General features: G+C 42.1%; 2 protein-coding genes across 4 annotated transcripts in view; one reads left to right on the top strand and one right to left on the bottom strand.

The window, feature by feature from the left end:
- Positions 1-1,659, top strand: part of npm3 (nucleophosmin/nucleoplasmin, 3) — a 2,453-nt gene extending 794 nt beyond the window's left edge. The window contains exons 4-5 of the mRNA XM_035663036.1: positions 27-120; positions 903-1,659. Coding sequence (XP_035518929.1) covers positions 27-120; positions 903-1,018 — 210 coding nt within the window. The 3' untranslated portion in view covers positions 1,019-1,659. The remainder of the gene's footprint in view (positions 1-26; positions 121-902) is intronic.
- A 7,193-nt stretch (positions 1,660-8,852) lies between these two features.
- Positions 8,853-19,363, bottom strand: trim8a (tripartite motif containing 8a). 3 transcript variants are annotated; one of them, XM_035663920.1, is made up of 7 exons: positions 19,086-19,363; positions 17,876-18,478; positions 12,194-12,289; positions 11,315-11,548; positions 10,978-11,009; positions 10,258-10,373; positions 8,853-10,144 (listed from the first exon to the last, which is right to left on the bottom strand). In XM_035663920.1, the coding sequence occupies exons 2-7, from the start codon at positions 18,443-18,445 to the stop codon at positions 9,486-9,488; spliced, it is 1,707 nt and encodes a 568-aa protein (XP_035519813.1). In that variant the 5' UTR covers positions 18,446-18,478; positions 19,086-19,363; the 3' UTR covers positions 8,853-9,485. The 3 variants fall into 3 exon arrangements, with proteins under 3 accessions (XP_035519813.1, XP_035519814.1, XP_035519816.1); XM_035663921.1 differs by having other exon boundaries at positions 9,486-10,144; positions 19,090-19,363; XM_035663923.1 differs by having other exon boundaries at positions 9,486-10,144; positions 17,876-18,471; positions 19,090-19,363.
- Between the last annotated feature and the right edge of the window lie 896 nt (positions 19,364-20,259).

Here is a 20,259-nt window from a genome sequence, read left to right as displayed (position 1 = left end):
TTTAACGTTTACCTTGTTCTCCTCAGGTGAGTCTGGGAGAGTTTGAGCTGAAGGCCCCGGTGACCATTCGGCTCAAGGCGGGGACAGGACCAGTGACTGTCAGTGGGTTACACCTCATAGGTAACGTTCACAATCACTTAACTTATCCCTTTTTTAACCCTTTGTAGGTGTATATTAAGATTGTATCAACATGGATGGATAGGCTATTAAAAAGCATAATGGAATATTAACTGATACTACATTCAACATTTGACATAAAAAAACGGTGTGTGTGTGTGTGTATACACTGCTTTTTTAATAATAATAGTAAAGTAATAATATTAATAAAGTCATAATTTCAGTCATTAGGAAAATGTGTTTTTTAACTTAATATTTTATTTTGCAGCAGTTTTGGACTATATAAACTTGGGCTTTTCAAAATGTTATTAGTATTTTTCTCTTATTTTCTAACTTTTTACCAGCCAATCAATGAATCAATAAAATAATCAGCAGATCAATTGATGCATAATAGAGAAAACAGGGATTCTTGAGGTTCTGAAATACTTTTTCTTTATTCAGTTTTTCTCTTGAATTTGACCCAGCGGCATTAAAAGTTAAACCTTGGGCAATAAAATGTCCAATTTCTCCATAAATAAAATCTTTGACACTTTTTTAATACGTATTTCAGTTCAAATTATTAAAAGTAGAAAATCTGTGAAATGTACATTTATCAAAGCTCCACGATCAGGAATAGACGCCTTCTTTTACTCTTTCTTTGAAATGAGCGTATTATTAACTGTGCATGGGTTCACCGGAGAGGGCAGATTGAATAAAGACACCTTTCTGGCCTTTTATAATTAAATATAATACTAGGATTCAATTCAAAAGACGGTGATTTGACGTTGCCCTCTGTTCCCGTGCAGCCTCGCAGGTTGAGGAGTCGGACCTGTCTGATGAGGATGACGACGACGACGACGAGGAGGAGGAAGAGGAGGAGATCACCCCCATTAAACCAGCAAAAAAGAAGCAGAAGCAGTAGACAGAGAGGTCGCTGAAGGGGCCTCACTCACTCGCTCCATATGTTTTAAGAAATAACAGGTTTTTGTACCAGACGGACACATTTTACAAATTTAATACTTCTTCCACACAGCCAAGTGAATGCTTAGTGTGGTGGCAGCTGAACACACCGCCTGTAGGAGGAAGGAACATCATTACGGGGCTCTGATAGTCTCTCTCCATTCGTCGGTTTCTCACTGGTCTCAGCAGCAGTGTTTAACTTCACTTATAGAAGAACTGTTTTTGCTATTAAATGCTACCCAGTGTTTTTATACTGTATGTGATGCAGTCACCACTGACATGGATTTTCTGCACCAGTGGTGGAAAAAAAAATGTGTTGTTTACCACCAGTGGATCCAGGTATTGTTTGAAGAGGCGGTTCTTGTAAAAGTAAAAACATGGTGTGTGAGTGCGTGTGTGTGCGCGTGCGTGTGTGTGTGTAGGTTTCCAGTTAAATTCCAGCTAAATGGTGCGACCAGAGGATTTACATACATACAGTTTATTAAATGTTCTTGGTTAAGGGTATCTCCATTTCCAGTTGTTTGTAGTTCCAAAATACTGTTTTTCTATGTGATATGTTGATCATAAATGTGAAGATTTTGTACTTACAGTGAATGCATCAAGAAAACATTTGTTTGTGTTTTCATTTATTTGTAATTTATACACTTGAAGCAGGAAGCCAGCATTGCGCTTAAGTCAATATCAGTCAATTTGTAACTATATAAGTATACATTTTAACATTAACTATGCCAATTATAGAATTTAACACTGACAAAAGTCAGGTAATCTGCCTCATTATGCTCGTCCATCATCCAGTTATAGTGGCCTGGCATTATCAGACAAAACAAAAACAGGAATCGAATTAAAATTAGTTTAATCAGTTTGTGTTCTTGTTCACAGAAAGAAGCTCATTGAAAAAACAAGTTAAGGTTGCAGAGATGAATTCAGTTGGTTGGGTCTACAGGCCAATTAAAAAACAAAAAGCCAAATGAAGAATTATAGGAAATAGAGAAGCTACAGAGCTGAGAGCCAGAGAAGTGAATAAATACAGATATTTCTCCGGTAAGTACCTCTACCTACACTAAAAATGATTGGCCAAGCTAACAGAAATCCACAAACAATGGATAAATCGTTGGCTGAAGGGTGACGGTGAATACTGATATCTTTATATAAAGACAGATGTGGTTGTATCAGGTTTCAGTCTGCATCATCTGCCTATACATACACATCACATGACCTTTGCGAGGCAGCTGTAAACAGTGAGTCACCGCGGTGGATTGTAACCCTTGTTTAGAGCCCTTTCAGTGTCTCATTAGAGCCCCTTGTTGAAGTACACGTGAGACACTTTATCTTCATACTAGGATGCAATGGAGCTCCTAAATCACAAAGACCATCATCACTCGCAGAGGTGCAATAGAGGAATGTGATCCTCTGAAACAGTGAGTGTGGGAAAAACTGCTCCCTGTTTAACCAACAAAATAATCTACTGATGGAAAATACTTTAAACACACATTCAGCTATGTACGCTCACAGCTCACCTGCATGAAATCACACCTCTCCCGTCTCTGCACGATTGTGGGCTCAGTGGGACAGGAGAAGGTCGATGGAGAGAATACTAAATAAGCAACACCGCTGAGTACCAGGTGTCCAAAAGAGGCTAACACCACCACAATTTTTGTCCTAACAACTAAGTCGTGCCAGGTGCTGCCATGGTAACATGAGAAATGGCCACCTGTGTGATGCCCTTGATGGCAGCTTTCAGTTAACAAGGAAGGGTTAGGGATGCTTTGAATAAAATATTATTATTATTAGGCTGTTATACTCCTAGTTGGTTCCCTTTATTGTGACAGTGATGCCATCTGTCTCTCTCTCTCTCTCTGGGAGGGGAAGGTAAGAAACAAGATACCCTCAGATTACCTGCTCTAGATTTTGATGCCCCTTCACAGATCGTGAGGATCTATCAGTCCAGGAGGTAGACTCACTGAATTACACAGCACCAGAGTGAGTGAGGAGGAAAACCTTCTCAAAGGGTCACGTGACTGATAGCACACCAATGTGTAACAATCATCCAACTAGTTAATGTCACCTTGACCTGGAGCAGGTGCTGCCGCTTCTTATTTTCTGATTCATAAACCACATCCAACTGGTGTATACGCTGAGTGGGAATTTTGTGAACCTTCACACTCACTTTTATTGGGTATATGGGTTTTATGGTCCAGCGTCTGTGTGGTGCTTTAAGTCCTCACTTTCCGTTTAGAGGGTACAGCTGTGTCCAGAGCAGTGTTAGTGACTGTAGCTTAAAGAGAGGCATGTTTAAAAGAAAAGGAGGCATCACTCACTGCCAAATGACATGTTTCTTTTCTGTGAAACTCTTTTGCACATAACTTACTTTACATTTGTATGTATGGATGCACCATAAACACACATACTTCTGTCTATTCTTTACTTTTATGCTCCTCTGTAACATAATTTATATGTTCTTCTTCTATATATTTTCTTTACGGCTCCAAGTATTTCATTGTACAATTAACTCTTTTACCTTTTCACAGCTGTCACAATTCTCAGCTTGTGAAACATAACACAAGTCTTATCTATCAACCATATGATGTGTGAATGTTTATCTCATTATTATATTTTCAACAATTATATTATATATATTTATATTTTTCGACAACACTGGTTGTTTTTAGTTTGTTTGCCACAGCACTTTTTTGGGTGGAGACAAATTTAAAAAAAAAAATTTTTAATCTGGAAAAAAATGGCCTCATTAAGAGCAGTACATTAAGAGAGGACTTAGAACTGCTGATCTGTGGAAGTATTAGAGATGAGTATACGGGGCATGGATGAGTGATTTTTAATTTTGGGTAGGGCTTTAATACAAATTGGAAAGTACTATGAGAGTGCAAGCGAGAGTAATCAAGTAACTACAAAAGAATCAAACTTCATCTTCATCTCATAAGTAGGGTTGATGCTGAGTCGCTCATTTTTAGCTCATTAAATAACAGAAAAGCACCAATGTGTCACGCAAAAGTGCAGCGTGGATTGTATTTTTAGACGCTACTGAGCTTCAAGGTTCTGGGCTCACCTGAAATGACGTGCGCTCATTTGGGTTCATAGTTCACCAGCGTTCAGGTCGAAGGCAGTCATTTTCTCAGTAGTAGAACAGCTGCTTCTCAGTAGTGCCAGGTGGAATAAAGCCATCTCTAAAACACACACACTCATAAACAACATATCACAGTTCAAAACACTTCCTGTCCATACCGACTGAGCGAATCCATCCAGGTATGTGTGCCATGCTTTGCCAGGGATGTGTCCCCTGTCTACCTGCAGCTGTCCGCCAGCTCTCTCTGACCTGGTTCACGGTGGCATTAGGCAGTGGGGACAGTTTGACAGTAGGTGATACTGAAGAAGTGTTTCAGTCAGCTAGTAAAAATACTCTGATCCCAAGAGGGAGAGTGGACGCCAAAGCAGCTCAGGTTCACTGTTAAGGCCGCTGTAGGGAGGAGTAGGTACAAGAAAGCTGACATATTAATGGTGTATCTTTAACTAATGTAGCCTGTACTGTAGGTAAACAATCAGTATACATAAAGGGACATTGTTGTCTGTTTGCTCTAGTACCTAACTTAGGGACCTGTGGTTTAATGTATTCTGAGTTTGTCTGACTGTCTCAACCCTTCACGGTCCAGACTCGGCTAAAATACACCTGAAGACTATTTTTAAGTAACCAGTCACTAAAGGCAATAACACAATGATGAATATACTTGTACATACTGGAAACAAACTATTTACCTCAAATACAGAGCACCAAAGTACATAAGTAGGTAACCATTCTTGTACTTTTACTTGTCAAACTACAATTAAAAGTACATAAAAGATCTATTTACCAAAACATAAACAGTGCTGTAAGAGAAGTAACCTTTATTTGAACATAGTACACATTTTAACTTTTAAAAAAGTTACTTAAAAAAAAGCATTTAGCATTTTTATTGCATTGTGTGTGATGTCCATTTGCTTAATTCATCCATTCAGTGTTGGAGTCTTTCCAGTGTTCCAGTAATGAAAATGAGTTTGGAAAGTACAGTGATTTTAAACAGTAAAACAGAAAGAGAAATTATGTTGCTGGATTAAAAATGTAGAGAGGCAAAGTCTGGGGGATTTCTTTCTGTCTAGTGCCTGCTTGTGCAATAAACCCTAGAAGGACAGCTGACTGGAGATTTTAATCGTTTCTGTGTTTTCTTCTGCGACCACATTCAGACTTTATGTTCAGTTTCCGTCTGTTTTATTTGCCCAAAGCAATACAAAAGTTGGTGACCGTGGCAGACAACGGTATAATACTGTAGTCTTTTAAATGTTTCACTTTTTGTTTGTTTGTTTAAATTAACTAAACAACTTCCTGTTTGCTAGCGCCTCGCCGTGATGCCATCACAAGCAGACAGTAAAGATAAACAAATGAACCCCCTCAACAAAAGTGTTCATATATACCTACATATATGCATGTAGTTATAATTTAGGTATAATAACTCTTTTGTTTTTATTATTTCTACTACAGCCTTTGGAGAAAAGTAGTCCAATAAAAACTATTTTCCTCTAAAATGTTGTGGAATAAAAGTATAAAACTGCGACAAATAGAAACAAAGAGGGGAATAAACCATAAACGCACATTTATACTTGAATGCAGGACTAGAGAAAGTATATTTTATTAGTTTTCACCTCTGACACTTAAATGTGTCACTCCAGTGTGGTCCAAAGTTACTATGGCAACAGCTGAAGCACGCCACTTTGTATTCTCACTCAACAACTGATACAGCTGTACTCCACAGAGGGACTGAAATGCCCTTTAATTCTGATCTGAAACGCCTGCCATATTCATATATACAACACACACTCCCACTGGCACAGTTCACCTACACACACCCTTCCTTCTCTTTTGCTTATTTCACTTATATACATTGTTTAAATGTTGCCCCGTTTCCCTTCATGCTCAAACTCCACAGAGGACTGGTTTATGTTACAATGATTTCCACAAGCAAAAATAGACCTGGAGATCAATAAACATTGGCCACGGCTCTTTGTCTTTGATGTTTTTGCGTGTGTGTGTGTGTGTGCACGTACGCCGCTATCCTGGATTGGAGTTCTGGCACAGATTTCAAAGGCCTTATCAGATGAAGGTTAGCATTCTGCATGGTTGATGAATAGCCGCTCTGTATGCATTATGCTGTATATGTTCCTGTCAGTCCCTCTAAGACCGTGTGTGCCTCCAGACTGGTAGCACTAATAACCACTCATTTAATCCACACACTATAAAACTTAATGCTGCCATGTCAGTCACCTCTCACATCCACTGCTGAACTGATGGGATGATTACGCAAGCTGCAGGCTGTGCAAATGCATTGGGGCTATGTCAATAATATTCATCAAAGGCCTGAGTTACAGAGGGAAAACTCCACCCTAAAATACTCGTCAGCTGCTATATATCACCAGTATGTGATGCTCAGTACATTCCAGGAGTTAATCTGCGATGAAGTGTTTTCACAGATCCAATTTCTCTTTGTTGAGCTGGAGACTTTCTTTACTTTTCATAATTACTTTCAACCCATCCCCTTGTGGCTTTGTTAACCCTGTTTGATCATCTAATCTTGGTGCAAAATGGTGAATCTACAAAGCCCCCTTTCTTTAACTCTAAGCGACTGACACTAAAATCTGAGGTGTAGACATAATAGCTGTGTGTAAAATACCCTCTTTGCTATGACAGATATACTTTTTGGCATAAACAGCAGTGGATGTGAATGTTGTATAGCTATTACTGACATCTCAGGATGTAAACATCTGCTCACTGTATCAACATTTCATCAAACGTAAATGTACTCTGAGATATGTATAATGTGATTAATGCTGGGCAAGAAAATGTGTGTTTGAAAGAAACAGAGAGAGATAGTGCCCACTGTAACTCCATAGTACCTCTAGGCACTTGCTTAAGCTCACAAACAACAGCTGCACAACAGCTGACAGTTCCCCATGCATTGAAAACACACACACACACAGTCAGACTCACGTCCTGTTGCAGGCAGGGGCGTGCTGTACTCATACAGCTCCAACACACCTGCCACAACAGAGCACAGCTGTCAAGTGCATCACACTTTACCCTATATGTAACCTCACTGAGCTCACACACACACACACACACACACACACACAGAGAGAGAGCCTACTTCTGCACATATATGAGGAAACAGTCACTGGGTGATTGTGCACTGACACCTGAGCACACATACTCGCTCACACAACAGGATTTGACTTGCACCAACCTTGCACAGAAGGCGCCACAAACCAAACACACACGAAGCTACACACCCTTTTTTCAGGTGTAATGTTTGTGCCAGTAGATAATAAGATTGATGACAGTATTTAGCTATTAGATCTACACTGGGCATTAAAATTTAGGTTAATAATTCTAGCAAAAAAAACAACTTTTGATTGATTTCACCATTTTCAAACTAAAATAAGACCTAATTCAACCTTTTTTTTATTTAAATCTCTAATTTAGATTTTTTTTCCATTTAAAATGACATGGCTGATATAAACATGCAAATATACATAAAATGATTTATATGGATTCAATTAATGGTATGGCCTCCTTCTGGATATCTGCTGTATGTTTTATTAATAACACACACAGAAGGAACTGTGCTCAAGGGGAATGCTAATAGGCTTACACACACACACACACACACACACACAATAAATGTCAGATTCATGCCACACTGTAACTAAACCTCGGCTCCTCCTCCTCCTGCCTCATGTATTCACTGCTAAAGGGGGCCAGGTTCTATGGAAAAGATATCCGAAATTTCAGTATTCACTATTCACGAGAGAAAAAGGGGGAACGAAACAGGATGGCGGAACATTTTAAAACCCATAAATAAGTGATGTGCCTCACTTGCTCTGTATTTCCCGCCCATCTCTCTAACCATTCCCCCCTTTCTCCTCTCCTCCCTCTCAGCCCTCCACTCCGCCCCTCGGCTCATTCCATCTATCTCACCGTCTCGGTGAGGGTGGGGGGTGGGCGATGAAAGCCGTATGAGTGACAGATAAGTAGATGACAATGCTGTCCCAGCCCTCATTAAAACTCTGCGCTTATATCATCCGCCGCTCTCGCCCTCCTCCTCCTCCTCCTCCTCTGCATCGAGCCCCGGCAAATGATACCCCGGGAGAGGAAGAGACACAGGCAAGGGGGAGGGAGGTGCTGCTCATCAGTTATTCCTGTTCTCTGACCTAACTTGACAACAAGCTCCAATAATGAGACAAAGAGGGATGAGACAGAGATTTTGCCCGAGACCAGGATGTTGACAAGGAAGTGAACTGTCCTAAATTGGCAGATAATGGGCCTGCTGTGGCCCGGTCTGTAACAAATCATTGTCCAAACCTCCTCCACCGCTTTCTGAGATTCCTCTGAATACAGTAGATCTCAAACATGTGTTCATCCAGTGTCTTCTATTTCCATTTACAAGCCTTAACCTATGAATAGATTGTGGGTGAGTTGCAGGGTGGGATGCAATGCAATAATGGCTTTTCTTTCTTTTTACAGGAAGCTCTGACATTTCAACTGTAACCCAGTGACTCAAACTGTGAAACCTCTCAACCTAAACAAATCACACAATGTGCTTCTCGGTACAAACAGTTCTCAAACTATAATCAAATGTGATGTTTAAAATAACAAATGTGTCACTGGGTTTTAAAGTATACACTATAAGCAAGGATAAAAGCCCACAAGATTACATTACAATGCGTAAACCAGTGCTTAAAATACAACAAAGAGGGTAAATTAATATGCATGTTTATTCAATATTTTCCACTGATTTTGGTTTATTCATAATCTTGTATAAAAATTCATGAAAAACCTGACAAGCATTTGTAGTCCAGTGTGTTTCTAAAGCCACATGGACTTTGGAGTGCATGGAGAGGCTCCCTGCATGCTTTCAGCCGCAAACAGGAAATAATCAAGAGCTAGGAACTTGCAAGTACAATAAGAGCATGTTAACAGTCTATTTAGGCACTGAAGTCTCTGGAGTCCCATGTTAGGACTCGTGATGAAGGATATGTTGTTTCTTTAGTTCACTGCTTGAATGGATTTAAGACTACATTATTCACATTATCACTTCCAGTCAAATTGAAACAGAAAATAAATAAAAATACAAACTTGTGTTCTCAAATTAGAGCAGTACTACCGTCACTGTGATTCAGGAAGTAAACACGGCAACCAAAGCTAACTGGGCATGGTTTCCCAAAATTGGGTCAAGTAAATGTCAAAATAACATTATTATGAGGGCGTGTAGGAAAAACAAATAGACAACATATCTCTGAACCTAACTGGAAAGGAACGAAAAGCACAAGTGGAAATTCTGATGCCAATTCTGATTTAATGCAACGGAACAAATGCTGATTCTCGTTTATCACTTGGTCCCGTAATGCTTGGTTGAAGGCTGGCCATACAGTCCGTAGAAGTCAGGGTGCCTGGCTGTCTGTGTGGCTTCCATCAGCCCCCTCATGGGAAAATGCTGCAGCGGCTGGCTTGCAGGTAGCGGGGCATGTGGGGGAAACTCCTGAGAGGTCATGGAGGGGAAGGAGTCTGATGCCGGGTACGGAGGCCGGGCACGAGCAGCGGGGGCCCTGGAGCAGCAGCAGTTATTCAGAGTGCACATCAGTACTTTCCTCCCTTCGTACATGGCTTGTTGCGAGGCACCTCCACTGGGGAAGTGAGAGGGAGGGAATATGGTCCCTGAGTGGTGGCTAGTGCTGGACCCTAGACCCACCATGTGATGGGCTGAAGTGTCAAGGAGTCGGCTATGGCCGGGGCCAGCGTGAGGATTCTGGGAGAGGCCTTCAGAAGAATACATGGATGAAGCCCGATGGCTCTGGTCAGCCAGAAAGGGTTTTTTGCTGCTGTAGAGCAAAGGTGGAGGGTCTTGGCAGGCGGAGTTTGCTGTGTTATTCTCCAGGAAAGCCATGCCATATTTCCTCTTCTGTAGTCCTGAACTGGTGCCCATGTGGGAGCCAGGAGAGCTGCTGTGAGACTGGACAATCTCAACAATGGTCGCCTCATTGAACGGTTCTGAGAATGGAAAGTGTGGTGAGGCACAAGGAAATAATAGTTAATTCTGACCATAATTGGTGTAAAATATACTTTCCCCTCATCTTTCTTTACTCATTGCCATTTTTTCTTACCCTCCATTATTTTCCGCAGGTTCTTTTCTCTCGTGGAGAGTTCGGAAAACAAATGATGAGAGTTGAGCTGGCCCACTCTGAGCGGAGGGATGGCGCTAGTAAGGTGCACGTTTGACCTTAAAAAAAGAGACACATAAAATGCTGTGGACCAGAATCAACAAACTGTTTGCAACCTTGGCTGAGGCTCATTCTGCACTTTGAGACTGGAAGACTGGAAACATACTTTGCTCTTCAACTGACATATACCTTACATGCAACAGTGAAATACAAAGCTCTTTTTTATGCATAAACATTTGGAGAAGGATTATGTGAATAATAGGAAGAGATATAACAAGTGGAGGCGAATTCCTCTTGATTTATTAGTGTTTTCCCAATTTGCATAGTTTACTTTTGCATGGACTATTCCCTGTTTTTAAAACACACAAGTGAAGCTATATGAAAAATAAACTGTGGTTGAATATTTGATTATTGTTCTTGACAATGTTCTAACTTGAAGGACAGCAGAATAAGGGCCAGTGCACCACGAGGGTGCATGAAAGTGTCAATGGTTTAGTTCAAAGAAATTAGCTTCTTAGAAAGAACACAGGAATATCAAATCATCTAACCATTTAATAATACCAAACAACGAATACTAGCTGCTGGCTTGCTTCTTGCTGATAAAACACTGAATATAAATCATGAGCCAGTAAAGTGACATAGGAGAGAAACAGAAATGCTTACCTGTCCATTAGCAGCTGGTAAGGTTTTGTGTTCTGACAAAGACAAAAGAATGCAGAAGTCATTCAGCATTTATCTGCATTTAAACGTCTCACTAACAGCTACTGTGAGGAGAACAGAAGAGTATCCAAACAATGGGCCTGCTGTGGTGTTTGTGTACATTATGTTCATCCATCAATGTTTGTGGCAAATGAGGTTTGTGTGTGACAAGGCTTTTTGTTGTTGGAAATCTAACTTGATGATTTGGTGGATGCAAATAGTGTAAAAATGGGGCGTGTATTGTCTGGCTGTACAGGCATGAAAGCACGTGGGAGAAATGGAAAAAAACAAGTGCAGATACCTTCATGAAGTTAATGCTGTCTGATCTTTGGAAGAACGTTTGTACTGAGCTCAGGAGTTTTTCTGCTTCGTGGCGCTTCTCGTTGAGCTGCACAACCTGCTGGGAGTTTTTCCTCACGTACACGGTGAAAGTGCTCTCCAGCATCTGCACGGTCTCAGCCTGGTTCGCTTCTAGCAGCGCATGCATCTTCTGATACTGGGCTCTCACGCGCTCCTTCAGTTCAGACACTGCGTCCTGTGGAGGGAGGACAGGTTGGAGACAGGTTTACAAACACACACACTTACAGCCTCCTATTTGACTTTATTTTAATGGGTTGTATAATGTCTTCGGTGGCTCTGGAGGAGCTTTTGTCAAGTCATCATTTTTTATTTCATCGTGTTTGACCATTCTTACTTTAATCTGTCTTGTGCGAGTCCCCTGAAAGGGAAATAATAAATTGCTGGAGTGCCAATTTTGCCAAAAACAACATTCAGCAGAAAACAAGTTAAGACCTGGGATAAAAAAAAAGAAATGATGCCTCAATACACAGTAATGAATTAATGAAAGAAAGTGTTCAGTAACTGCATATTAAAGTATATTTCTTCGTACTTCATCTTATGGAATCTGTGATTTTCTTGTTCAGGACTGAAGTAGGAAAGTCATTTGTAAAATGCATTTTCCACCCTAATGCACTAGCCATTCAAAGCTAGAGATAAATTACATTTTCTTTTCATTTCCAAACTGCGAACAAAGGTGCAGTCATTTCATTACAGCTCAGCGTAGACGAAATTTCAGCACAAAAACCTCTCATGATGACAAAGAACTAAGGGACCAGTACTGATTGCGTTCAGAATTGTGTCTCTGTAAGTAAACGCAATGTGTGTGTGTGTCGTACTGTACCTTCATCAGTGTCTTGTCTGACTCCAGCTTGGTGAGCTGCTCATCGATGTTCTGAACACGACCCTCCAGTCTGTCTTGCTGCCTCATTAGCATGGCCTGTGGAGAAGTGACATACAAGAGATGGATTAGACAGATGAACCGCGACAAGATGCACTCAAAGCAGACAGAAATATATACACGCGCACTTTTCCTTAAAACTCGGGCCTCTGCTGTGACCTCAGCAAACCTCGGTGCTATTCATTAGTCACTAAGACGACCTCCTCCACAACCCTGATGAGGCAGGGGAAACAACAGCTGCCAGCGACAACCACATGCATTTATCCATTAGGAGAGCACCAGCAAAGGCAAACACAATTGCAAAGTCCATCTCTGATTGCTTCTAAGTTTATCAGGGACTGTGCTACATCAAGTGAAGTCCATTGTTGGGACCAGCCTACTTCCTCTGTGGGCTGAATCAGAGTGCAAAAAGCCAGTAACAGAGCCGGTAAACATAATCCTTCTCCATCTACTGCAGGAGATGGAAATCAATCTACAGTCACAGGCTGACAGCTAACTAGGAACAGGGGAGGGCAGGTACGCTTTTTAATGAACTGTTTCTGCATGGGAAAGGCACCATGCCCAAATAAGAGAAAACCCGCTGTCATGGCAACAAAGCCTTGTGTATGTATTTATATGTGGAAGCTAATGTGTATGTGAGGGAGCAAGAGGGAGCAGGGGGGTGTCTCACTACCCCTCTGCTTTCTCATTTTGCCACATGCATCGCTCCCATTGTTTGCATTGGCCTCTGTGTCAGTGACAGATTGTCATGTCTGTGTGCATAACGCTGGGGTCGGCTCTCTCCCTCCGCATGAGTGTGCGTGGGAGAAAAGGGATCGGGGGGAAAGGCAAAGTGCTGTGGGGCTCTGCTCACACATGCCAAGAACGGACAGAGAGAAAAGTGAGAAAGACATACAAAAAGAGAGTGAAACCGACAGAGAGAAAGTTTCAAGCGAAACAGAGAGATAGGGAGAATGAGGACATTCCTGTGGTCTCTAGTGAACGAGTTTCAGGGTAGCTACATTGTGGTAGCACAGCAACAGGCCTCTTCAGCTGCTTACAACACTCATAGAGTCTTATGTACAACAACTGGCAAGCCGCTATACTATACCGCAGTGAAAACTTCCAACACTTTGTCTAGTTTCTAAAGCAAAACAGCAAAAATGACTGTAAATGACCTGAAATCCTAGCCAGTGCACAGTACTTCACCCACTTCTGATGGTTTGCATATTCTTTAAAACTGTGCTGAGAAGTTTGTCACCTGCAGAAAGGCAGAAACGTTTCTGTCTCCTCCAGTTCATGTTTAACAATTTGAGATAACTTGCATTATAACACAGACTTTGGACTATTGGCAATGGAAGCACTGACGAGGGAAAATCAACAAAATAAAGAAAGAGGTATTCAAACGGTTAAAGCTGCATGCATTGATTATTTGGGCCACTTAGGGGGAGCAGTACAGCCTTTAAGCACAGCACTAACATATCGCCATAGAAAGTTGTTGGCGAAGGTGCTAACACGCCACCAAAACAAATGCAGGCCCAATATTCATCCTCCTTGACCGGCTTCTTAGCAGCTGAATGCTCCTCGATGTTAGCGAATACAGATACAAGGTTCCCGCCCAACAGTGACGACATCTGAAAATGACCACTGTATCTCAATTTATTGCTCACCATTGAGTCTGTCTTTAGGGAGTAGTGAATGAGTGAACGAGGGAGTGACTTCAGACAGCCTCTAACTTTAATGTTAGCTTGTCCCTAACGTTGTCAGTCTGTTATTTGGCCGTGGGCAGGTAGGTGGTGGGTTTATCTAAGCTTTCTGTCGAGCTCCCTGCTGTCGCTGGAAATGTTACTGATGAGAGCGGCGAGATTGAACTGAACCAGTAAAGTTGTGGTAAGGCCATAAAACCATAAAAATTAACGGAAAGATGCTTAAAAAAAGCTCCATGGAGCTGAGGGGAAGTGCAATTGGGTTATAATTCTCTGTGGGTTTGTCACTGCGACACCTCTCTTGTTGCACACATTGAACCTGTTGTTTAGATATAGAAATATGGATCAGCGCAGCTTTAAGTGCTTAGAAGAAAACATTTTGTTTCCAGTAATTATGATCATTAATTAATTTCTGCATCCCCGTCGCTGTGTCGACTGTCAGCGTTAATGAGGGACCCCACTAGAGAAATCAAGAAGGCATTTTATTTTACAGTTTGCGATACTTGAGGCCTGTAGTGTGAGCACAAGGGATGGGGACTGTTGAACATCGAAAATGATAAATTATACAGGTTCTAGGGCAACAAGCGTGCCATTAATTAGCCTTAAGGTAACTGTATGTTATAACATTTTTACTTTTGGAGGAATGTAATTGACAGCTACACTTGCGTAGCCTACTTTGTTATTCATGGTCAGAAAACGAGCTTGGAAAGCGCTCCGATACTTTCACTGTATCCTCAGCAGCCTTAGCACCTCTTTTTCCCTTTTTTGGAGCATAAAAACTTGAGCTAAATTCAAAATTGTGTGTTCGTGAAGTAAAATGATGTTATTACCAGCTATTGTTGGTCGGTATATTAAATAATCTAGCGATCGTATGGGGACTAATAGATTTAAACTTGTAGATTTTTTTACATTTTGCTAGCGTGCGACGCTTTTGTTTACATTTGGATCACTAGTTGGACTTTTAAAAAGGTACCCTGCAGACTTTTTGACCCATGATAGCACTGTAGAGCGATGTTATGATGAGCGGTTCTTTGTGTTGTGTACATCACATGCTCTACCAGCATACACATGAGGATTGTGGATTTATTAGGACAGCTGTGCTGGGTGAAGCTATGTGTGATGAATAGTTGGCCATTTCATCATAGCGTGTCCAGTTCTACTTAATACATCAATGATGAGAGCACACATGCACAGCACAAGCACGGGGGTGAGGTGGTCATCTTCGGGAAAATGCAGGAATTTGTCAATAAAAGATGTTTAAATGATGCAGTGAGGCCACATGTTTCCTAATACATGCATTCATTGTGTTTGTCAGGTCTTAAAGATACACACAAGTAGACATCCTTTAGTTCTGCTAACTGTTAGCAGCCAATGTTATATGTATGTAATTAGGTTATAAACACAGTAGAAACACTTAAAGTACATGCCAAGTATATACTGAACCCATTTTTGTGTGTTCCTCCTTGTCTCATACCTGTACTACTACACTACATCTCCCCAATACAGGCAGTTTCAGCTAAACAGTCCTATTCAAACAATCACCCATAACGACTGACTCTGCCCTGCTCCATCACTTAGTAACTAGTTAGTTGGCTGCGTTTCTTCCAGTTTTGTGTGCACAATAAAAAAAAAAGAATCTTTTCAGACAGCACTAAACTGCAATAGTCACTGTCCTAACAGTGCAGCTCAGTGGTACTTCATACCTTCTGAGTGACTGTAGTATTGACAAAAACAGGAAAGAACACTTTGTCGGGTTATTGCGATCGTAAACGGAGCATGAACTGCTTTATGTGACTTGGCTTCACATAATGGCAACAGTATTTCTGTGCCTGGATGCTGCTCAACAACTGTGTCTTCCTCATGTTGCCATGTTTCCTCCAATTCCCTTCATGTCTTGTGTGCTTGAAATAGCATAAGGGGACAGGAGGGAACTGTCTGGTTGCAGATCTCTCTGTAGCAGCGTGAAAGCCTACCTTTATCAAGATTAAACCCGCCAATGATCACTTTCCCCACTGTCCTATTTAGGCATCCAGACACCCGCGGGTTGCCAGGAAGCTCATGTTTAAATGAGGAGCCTCAGGCTCAATGAACAGAGAGCCTCTTTCACAATCAACTGACAACTATTCCCCACGTCTGATGTCAATGGACTGCCCTCAGCATTCTGGGGAACTGACTCACTCCAGCCCAGATACAAGAAACTGCAAACGGCAGAGCTTCCATGAGCGACGGTTTCCTGCTGAGGTGCCTGAAAAAACCAAGGTGAGGTTGTGTGGGAGGGCTCCTCCTCCGCCTGTCCCAGGGACGACATTACTATTATATTATCCTTCCTTTCTCGTCTTGAAATTACCAGCTCGCCTGCAAAAGGTTACTGTAAAAGCCTCCTATGAGAGCCAAAGATAACCAAAGATATGAACATTGGTTTTTCCCTCTTTGTTTATCCCAAAAGCAACAAGAGTGCTGCCAGGGGAATTTAAAATCCTTTTACCAAAATAGACCACAGCTCTGTCAAGGAGAACAACCTTTCAGTAAGTAATGAAGAGAAGCCACTCCAGCCTCAAATTACTCCAACAAATGACCCAGCATACAAGTAGCCTAACTTTTGCCTATTGCCACATTTATCAATATTAGAGTGCACTCTGTGTCTGAAAGCCCAAGCATGGAGAGTGTTAATCTGAGAAGAACCAAGACCTCTGACTCCTGGATAACTCCATTTACCCTGTGAACATACAGTGGGGAAAGAAAAGAGAAGATGGGTGGGTGTGTGCATGTGTGTGTAGAGAGCAGCTGTGGAAAGGGCTGAACAGACATCTTTTGTCCCAATAATAGCTCCAAACCAGAGCAACAGTTTGCACCGAAGACTTCAACAGATTTAGAACTTTGTGATCATCTACACACTGGAAAGAAATACGTCTGTAACTTTCCCAACTGGAATAATATGATCACCGAACATATCAACAAGACCGCAACATGGCAGATGCTAAAACTAATCTGATTCTCACTCCCGCCCCTTCACAGATAGGGAGGAACAGGGAAAAAATGTGTATAAGGCAGTGTGGGTGGTTGTTTTTTTACACCTTGCCACTTACATTAGACTTGCAAAAAAAGAAAGCGAAGTGAAATACATTATAGAAGTGAGGGAAATACAGAAGTGGACACAGCGGCCTCACTGCGAGAGGCAGTCCTCGATGCATCCTGAGGTCAACACTGCCAAGACCGATCATTACTCACTTGTTGTCAGATAAATTTAACACACATACTGTAGGATCTATTCTCCCTCCCCTTCTTTTCTACTTTTGTCTCGCTGAAAATTTCACTAGAATCACCTTCCAACTCCTGGGAATGGATGAAATGCAAACTTGGCAAATCCAAACATTTCTTTCTCAAACAAAAAAGAAAACAGAAAAGCAAATTCATTTATCAGCTCCTAAAGCCTCACATTTCCTCATGACCGAATCCTGAAACCGATCATGGCAGCTAACATAAACAGGCTACATGTGGTTCTGCCCCCCTCCCTCGCTAACACAGGGGTCATCATTTCCGGTGGATGCAGATTGCATCGCAGCACTCACCCGAAGGCACAGGGCGGGTAATGTGAAGGCGTGGCGGTGTGGAATGTGTGGTTTGATCAAGGTTAAAAAGCAGCGTGTGACGTATGTCTGCGTGTGTGTACGTGTGTGTGTGTGTGTGAGTTATTGTCTAACCCAGAGGGGTGGCTTTCACCTGTCCAGTCCTTTTACATCAGAGAAGATTAACCGAAGAGGCGATGACAGAAGGCCTTTATGGAGTGATGGACTGAAAGATTCAAAGAATAATCTGTAGAAGAAAGTGCTCCTACCAAATCTTTTGACAGTCACATGCCTGTCAGCTGGTAATTCAAGTGAATGGGGGTGAGTAGAAGAGTGTGTGTGTGTGTGTGTGTGTTTGGGTGCGATTTATGTACCTGCATTTGTATGCGTTGGGTATCCACATCGCAGACTGTGTGTCTTTGGTTAGTGCAGTGAGAGATGCAGCAGAACGGACACAGAGCCACCTGCTCTTCCTCACAGTGGAGCAGCCTGTACTCCTCATGGCTGGGACAGGTCCAAGCGCTCAGCTCCTCGGCGTCAACTAACAGGTGTCCCGGGGCTGCACATGGCTGCTGTAGGTGCGTCTGGATGTGAGTCTGGCAGCACGGCTCCTTACAGCGCAGGCAGACCTTCCGCACGGGCAGCGGGGGGCCTCGTCTGCAGAGGACACAGTGCAGCACAGTGGGGACTTTCTCAGTGTTCAAGGCATTAAACCGCTTCACTATGTTGGCGAGCTTGAAGTTCTTCTCCAGTGTGGGTTTCTGGTCGTAGTCATGGTTGCATTCGGGACAGCGGACCGCAGCGTTGTCTTTGGCCCAAGCCTCAGAGATGCAACCCTTGCAGAAGTTGTGCTTGCATGGCAGCTGGATGGGTTCCTCAAAAACATTCAGGCAAATAGGACACAGAAGCTCCTCTTCGAAGCAGTTTTTCCAACTTGCATCCATGACTTCAACTGGACCCAAACGGATGTCTTGTGACTAAAAAAAGCAGCAAAAGTGAGAATTATTTTTCTAAATATAGATTAATGCTCTTCTTTGACATACATAACGAAATACCCTTATTAAAACTAACCCTACCACGGTCTTATTTTCTATTTAACTTACAGAGAAAGACGTGGGCCAAGCGAAACCGACAGGTGGAGAAACTCTTTAGGGGTAAAGGAGTATAAAGAGTATTACAAAAACACAATTGACTAATGGGAGCATTAGCAGGCGACGACTGACTTGAAAGAAAACAGGATTAACTCAAACGAAGTGCGACCACAGGGGAAACTTCGACAACACACCCAAAACTACTGTAATAATAAAACAATTCACATTACATACGATGACAAAACAACATTTTGTATGTGAATTTGCGTTGGGGGATTGACAACAGGACGATACAAGGCTGTGGCGTTTGAAAGCAAGTGACAACTTGCTACAGAATGACGCTGGAAATGGGACTGTCTAATAAAATGTCACACCGGGGATACACTGACATTGTATCCAACGCGAAGACACTCCTGCCTGCTGTCATTAAAGCGAAACACGAGTCAAATGAAACGTATTAGATGTGTTATTATGGAAGAAAAAGCAACGTTACCAACTATTTATTCTCCATGTCGTCGGCGGACTCCGGTGCACCTATAATGCCGTAGAGCTTTCGCATCCAGCCCGCGATGAGATCCAGTTCCTCCGGTTAGATTACAGCAGCTCTGTCCGACCTCAACGCTGGCAATTTATACGATTCCCGGCTCTTACTCGGCTGCTTTCGCTTTCCCGTCAAAACTCTTCGACTAATATTTAATGGTAAGCGCAGGCAGACTGTGTGACTCCGTCTGTAGGGAGCTTCAGTGCTTTCTCACCGACTGCCCCCCTCCGATAACGTGACCCGTCACAGAGTTGATAAATAGACGGGGAGGAGCCGACGAGAGCAGGGAGGCATTACCGGAGAGAATGAGACACAGAGAGAGAGAGAGACACAGGACACAGCAAACTCTACCGGAGAGATTGTTAATGACCAGGAAAGACATTTGTGTGACCCGTCATCCTTTGCATCACTGGTTCCTGTAAAGTGGAGGCTCGACTGGGATAGAGGCCCCCAGGGGCCCATGAGAGGGTTTGTGCATGAGGAGAGACACTGAATCACATGGGTTTTCTTTTGTGTAGACAACCACCCCCCCTTTTCTAAAAAGACACAAGGGTTTTAAAGTTGTAATTAATGAGTTTTTACCAATGATTAATATAGCTTTGTTAATGATTAAGTTGAATAATGTGTTATAATAACGTTATAAGAAATGTTTTGGGTTGCCAGGTTGGGGGGAAAAAATCTCTCTGGCTGTGGTTATTTTCCCACAGCATGGCATTTGCTGTTTTTTTTCTTTTCTTTCTTACTAAACTTTTAATTACTGGCCAGATTAACCTGTTAACCTGGGAGTAAAGATTTGCTGTTGGGCCCTTAGCGGCCCCCCACTTACTGCCCTATGCAGTGTATGCAGTGTGAACAGTGCCCCTGTGCTATAAAAATACTTAATGTGTGTAAACAACATATAACATATATGATAATGTGATACAGAGCCCCTCTGGATGACATGACAATGAGGAATATAGTCAATGGGGCCTTTGTTGATATGTGAGTGGTGCAAACATGCTAACATGCAGGGAACATGGAGCCCTCTTTGTCTGGTTGGTAATTCAGTTGTAGGAAAACCACTTGTTTGGACCATTGGACCAAGATCCAACGAGAAACAACTTTTCTACGTTAGATTTTATGGCTT

The sequence above is a fragment of the Morone saxatilis genome, unplaced genomic scaffold, assembly GCF_004916995.1.
Source record: "Morone saxatilis isolate NCDOM2014 unplaced genomic scaffold, NCSU_SB_2.0 Contig19, whole genome shotgun sequence".
Classification (NCBI taxonomy): Eukaryota; Metazoa; Chordata; class Actinopteri; family Moronidae; genus Morone; species Morone saxatilis.
This window is presented reverse-complemented; position numbering and strand designations above follow the sequence as displayed.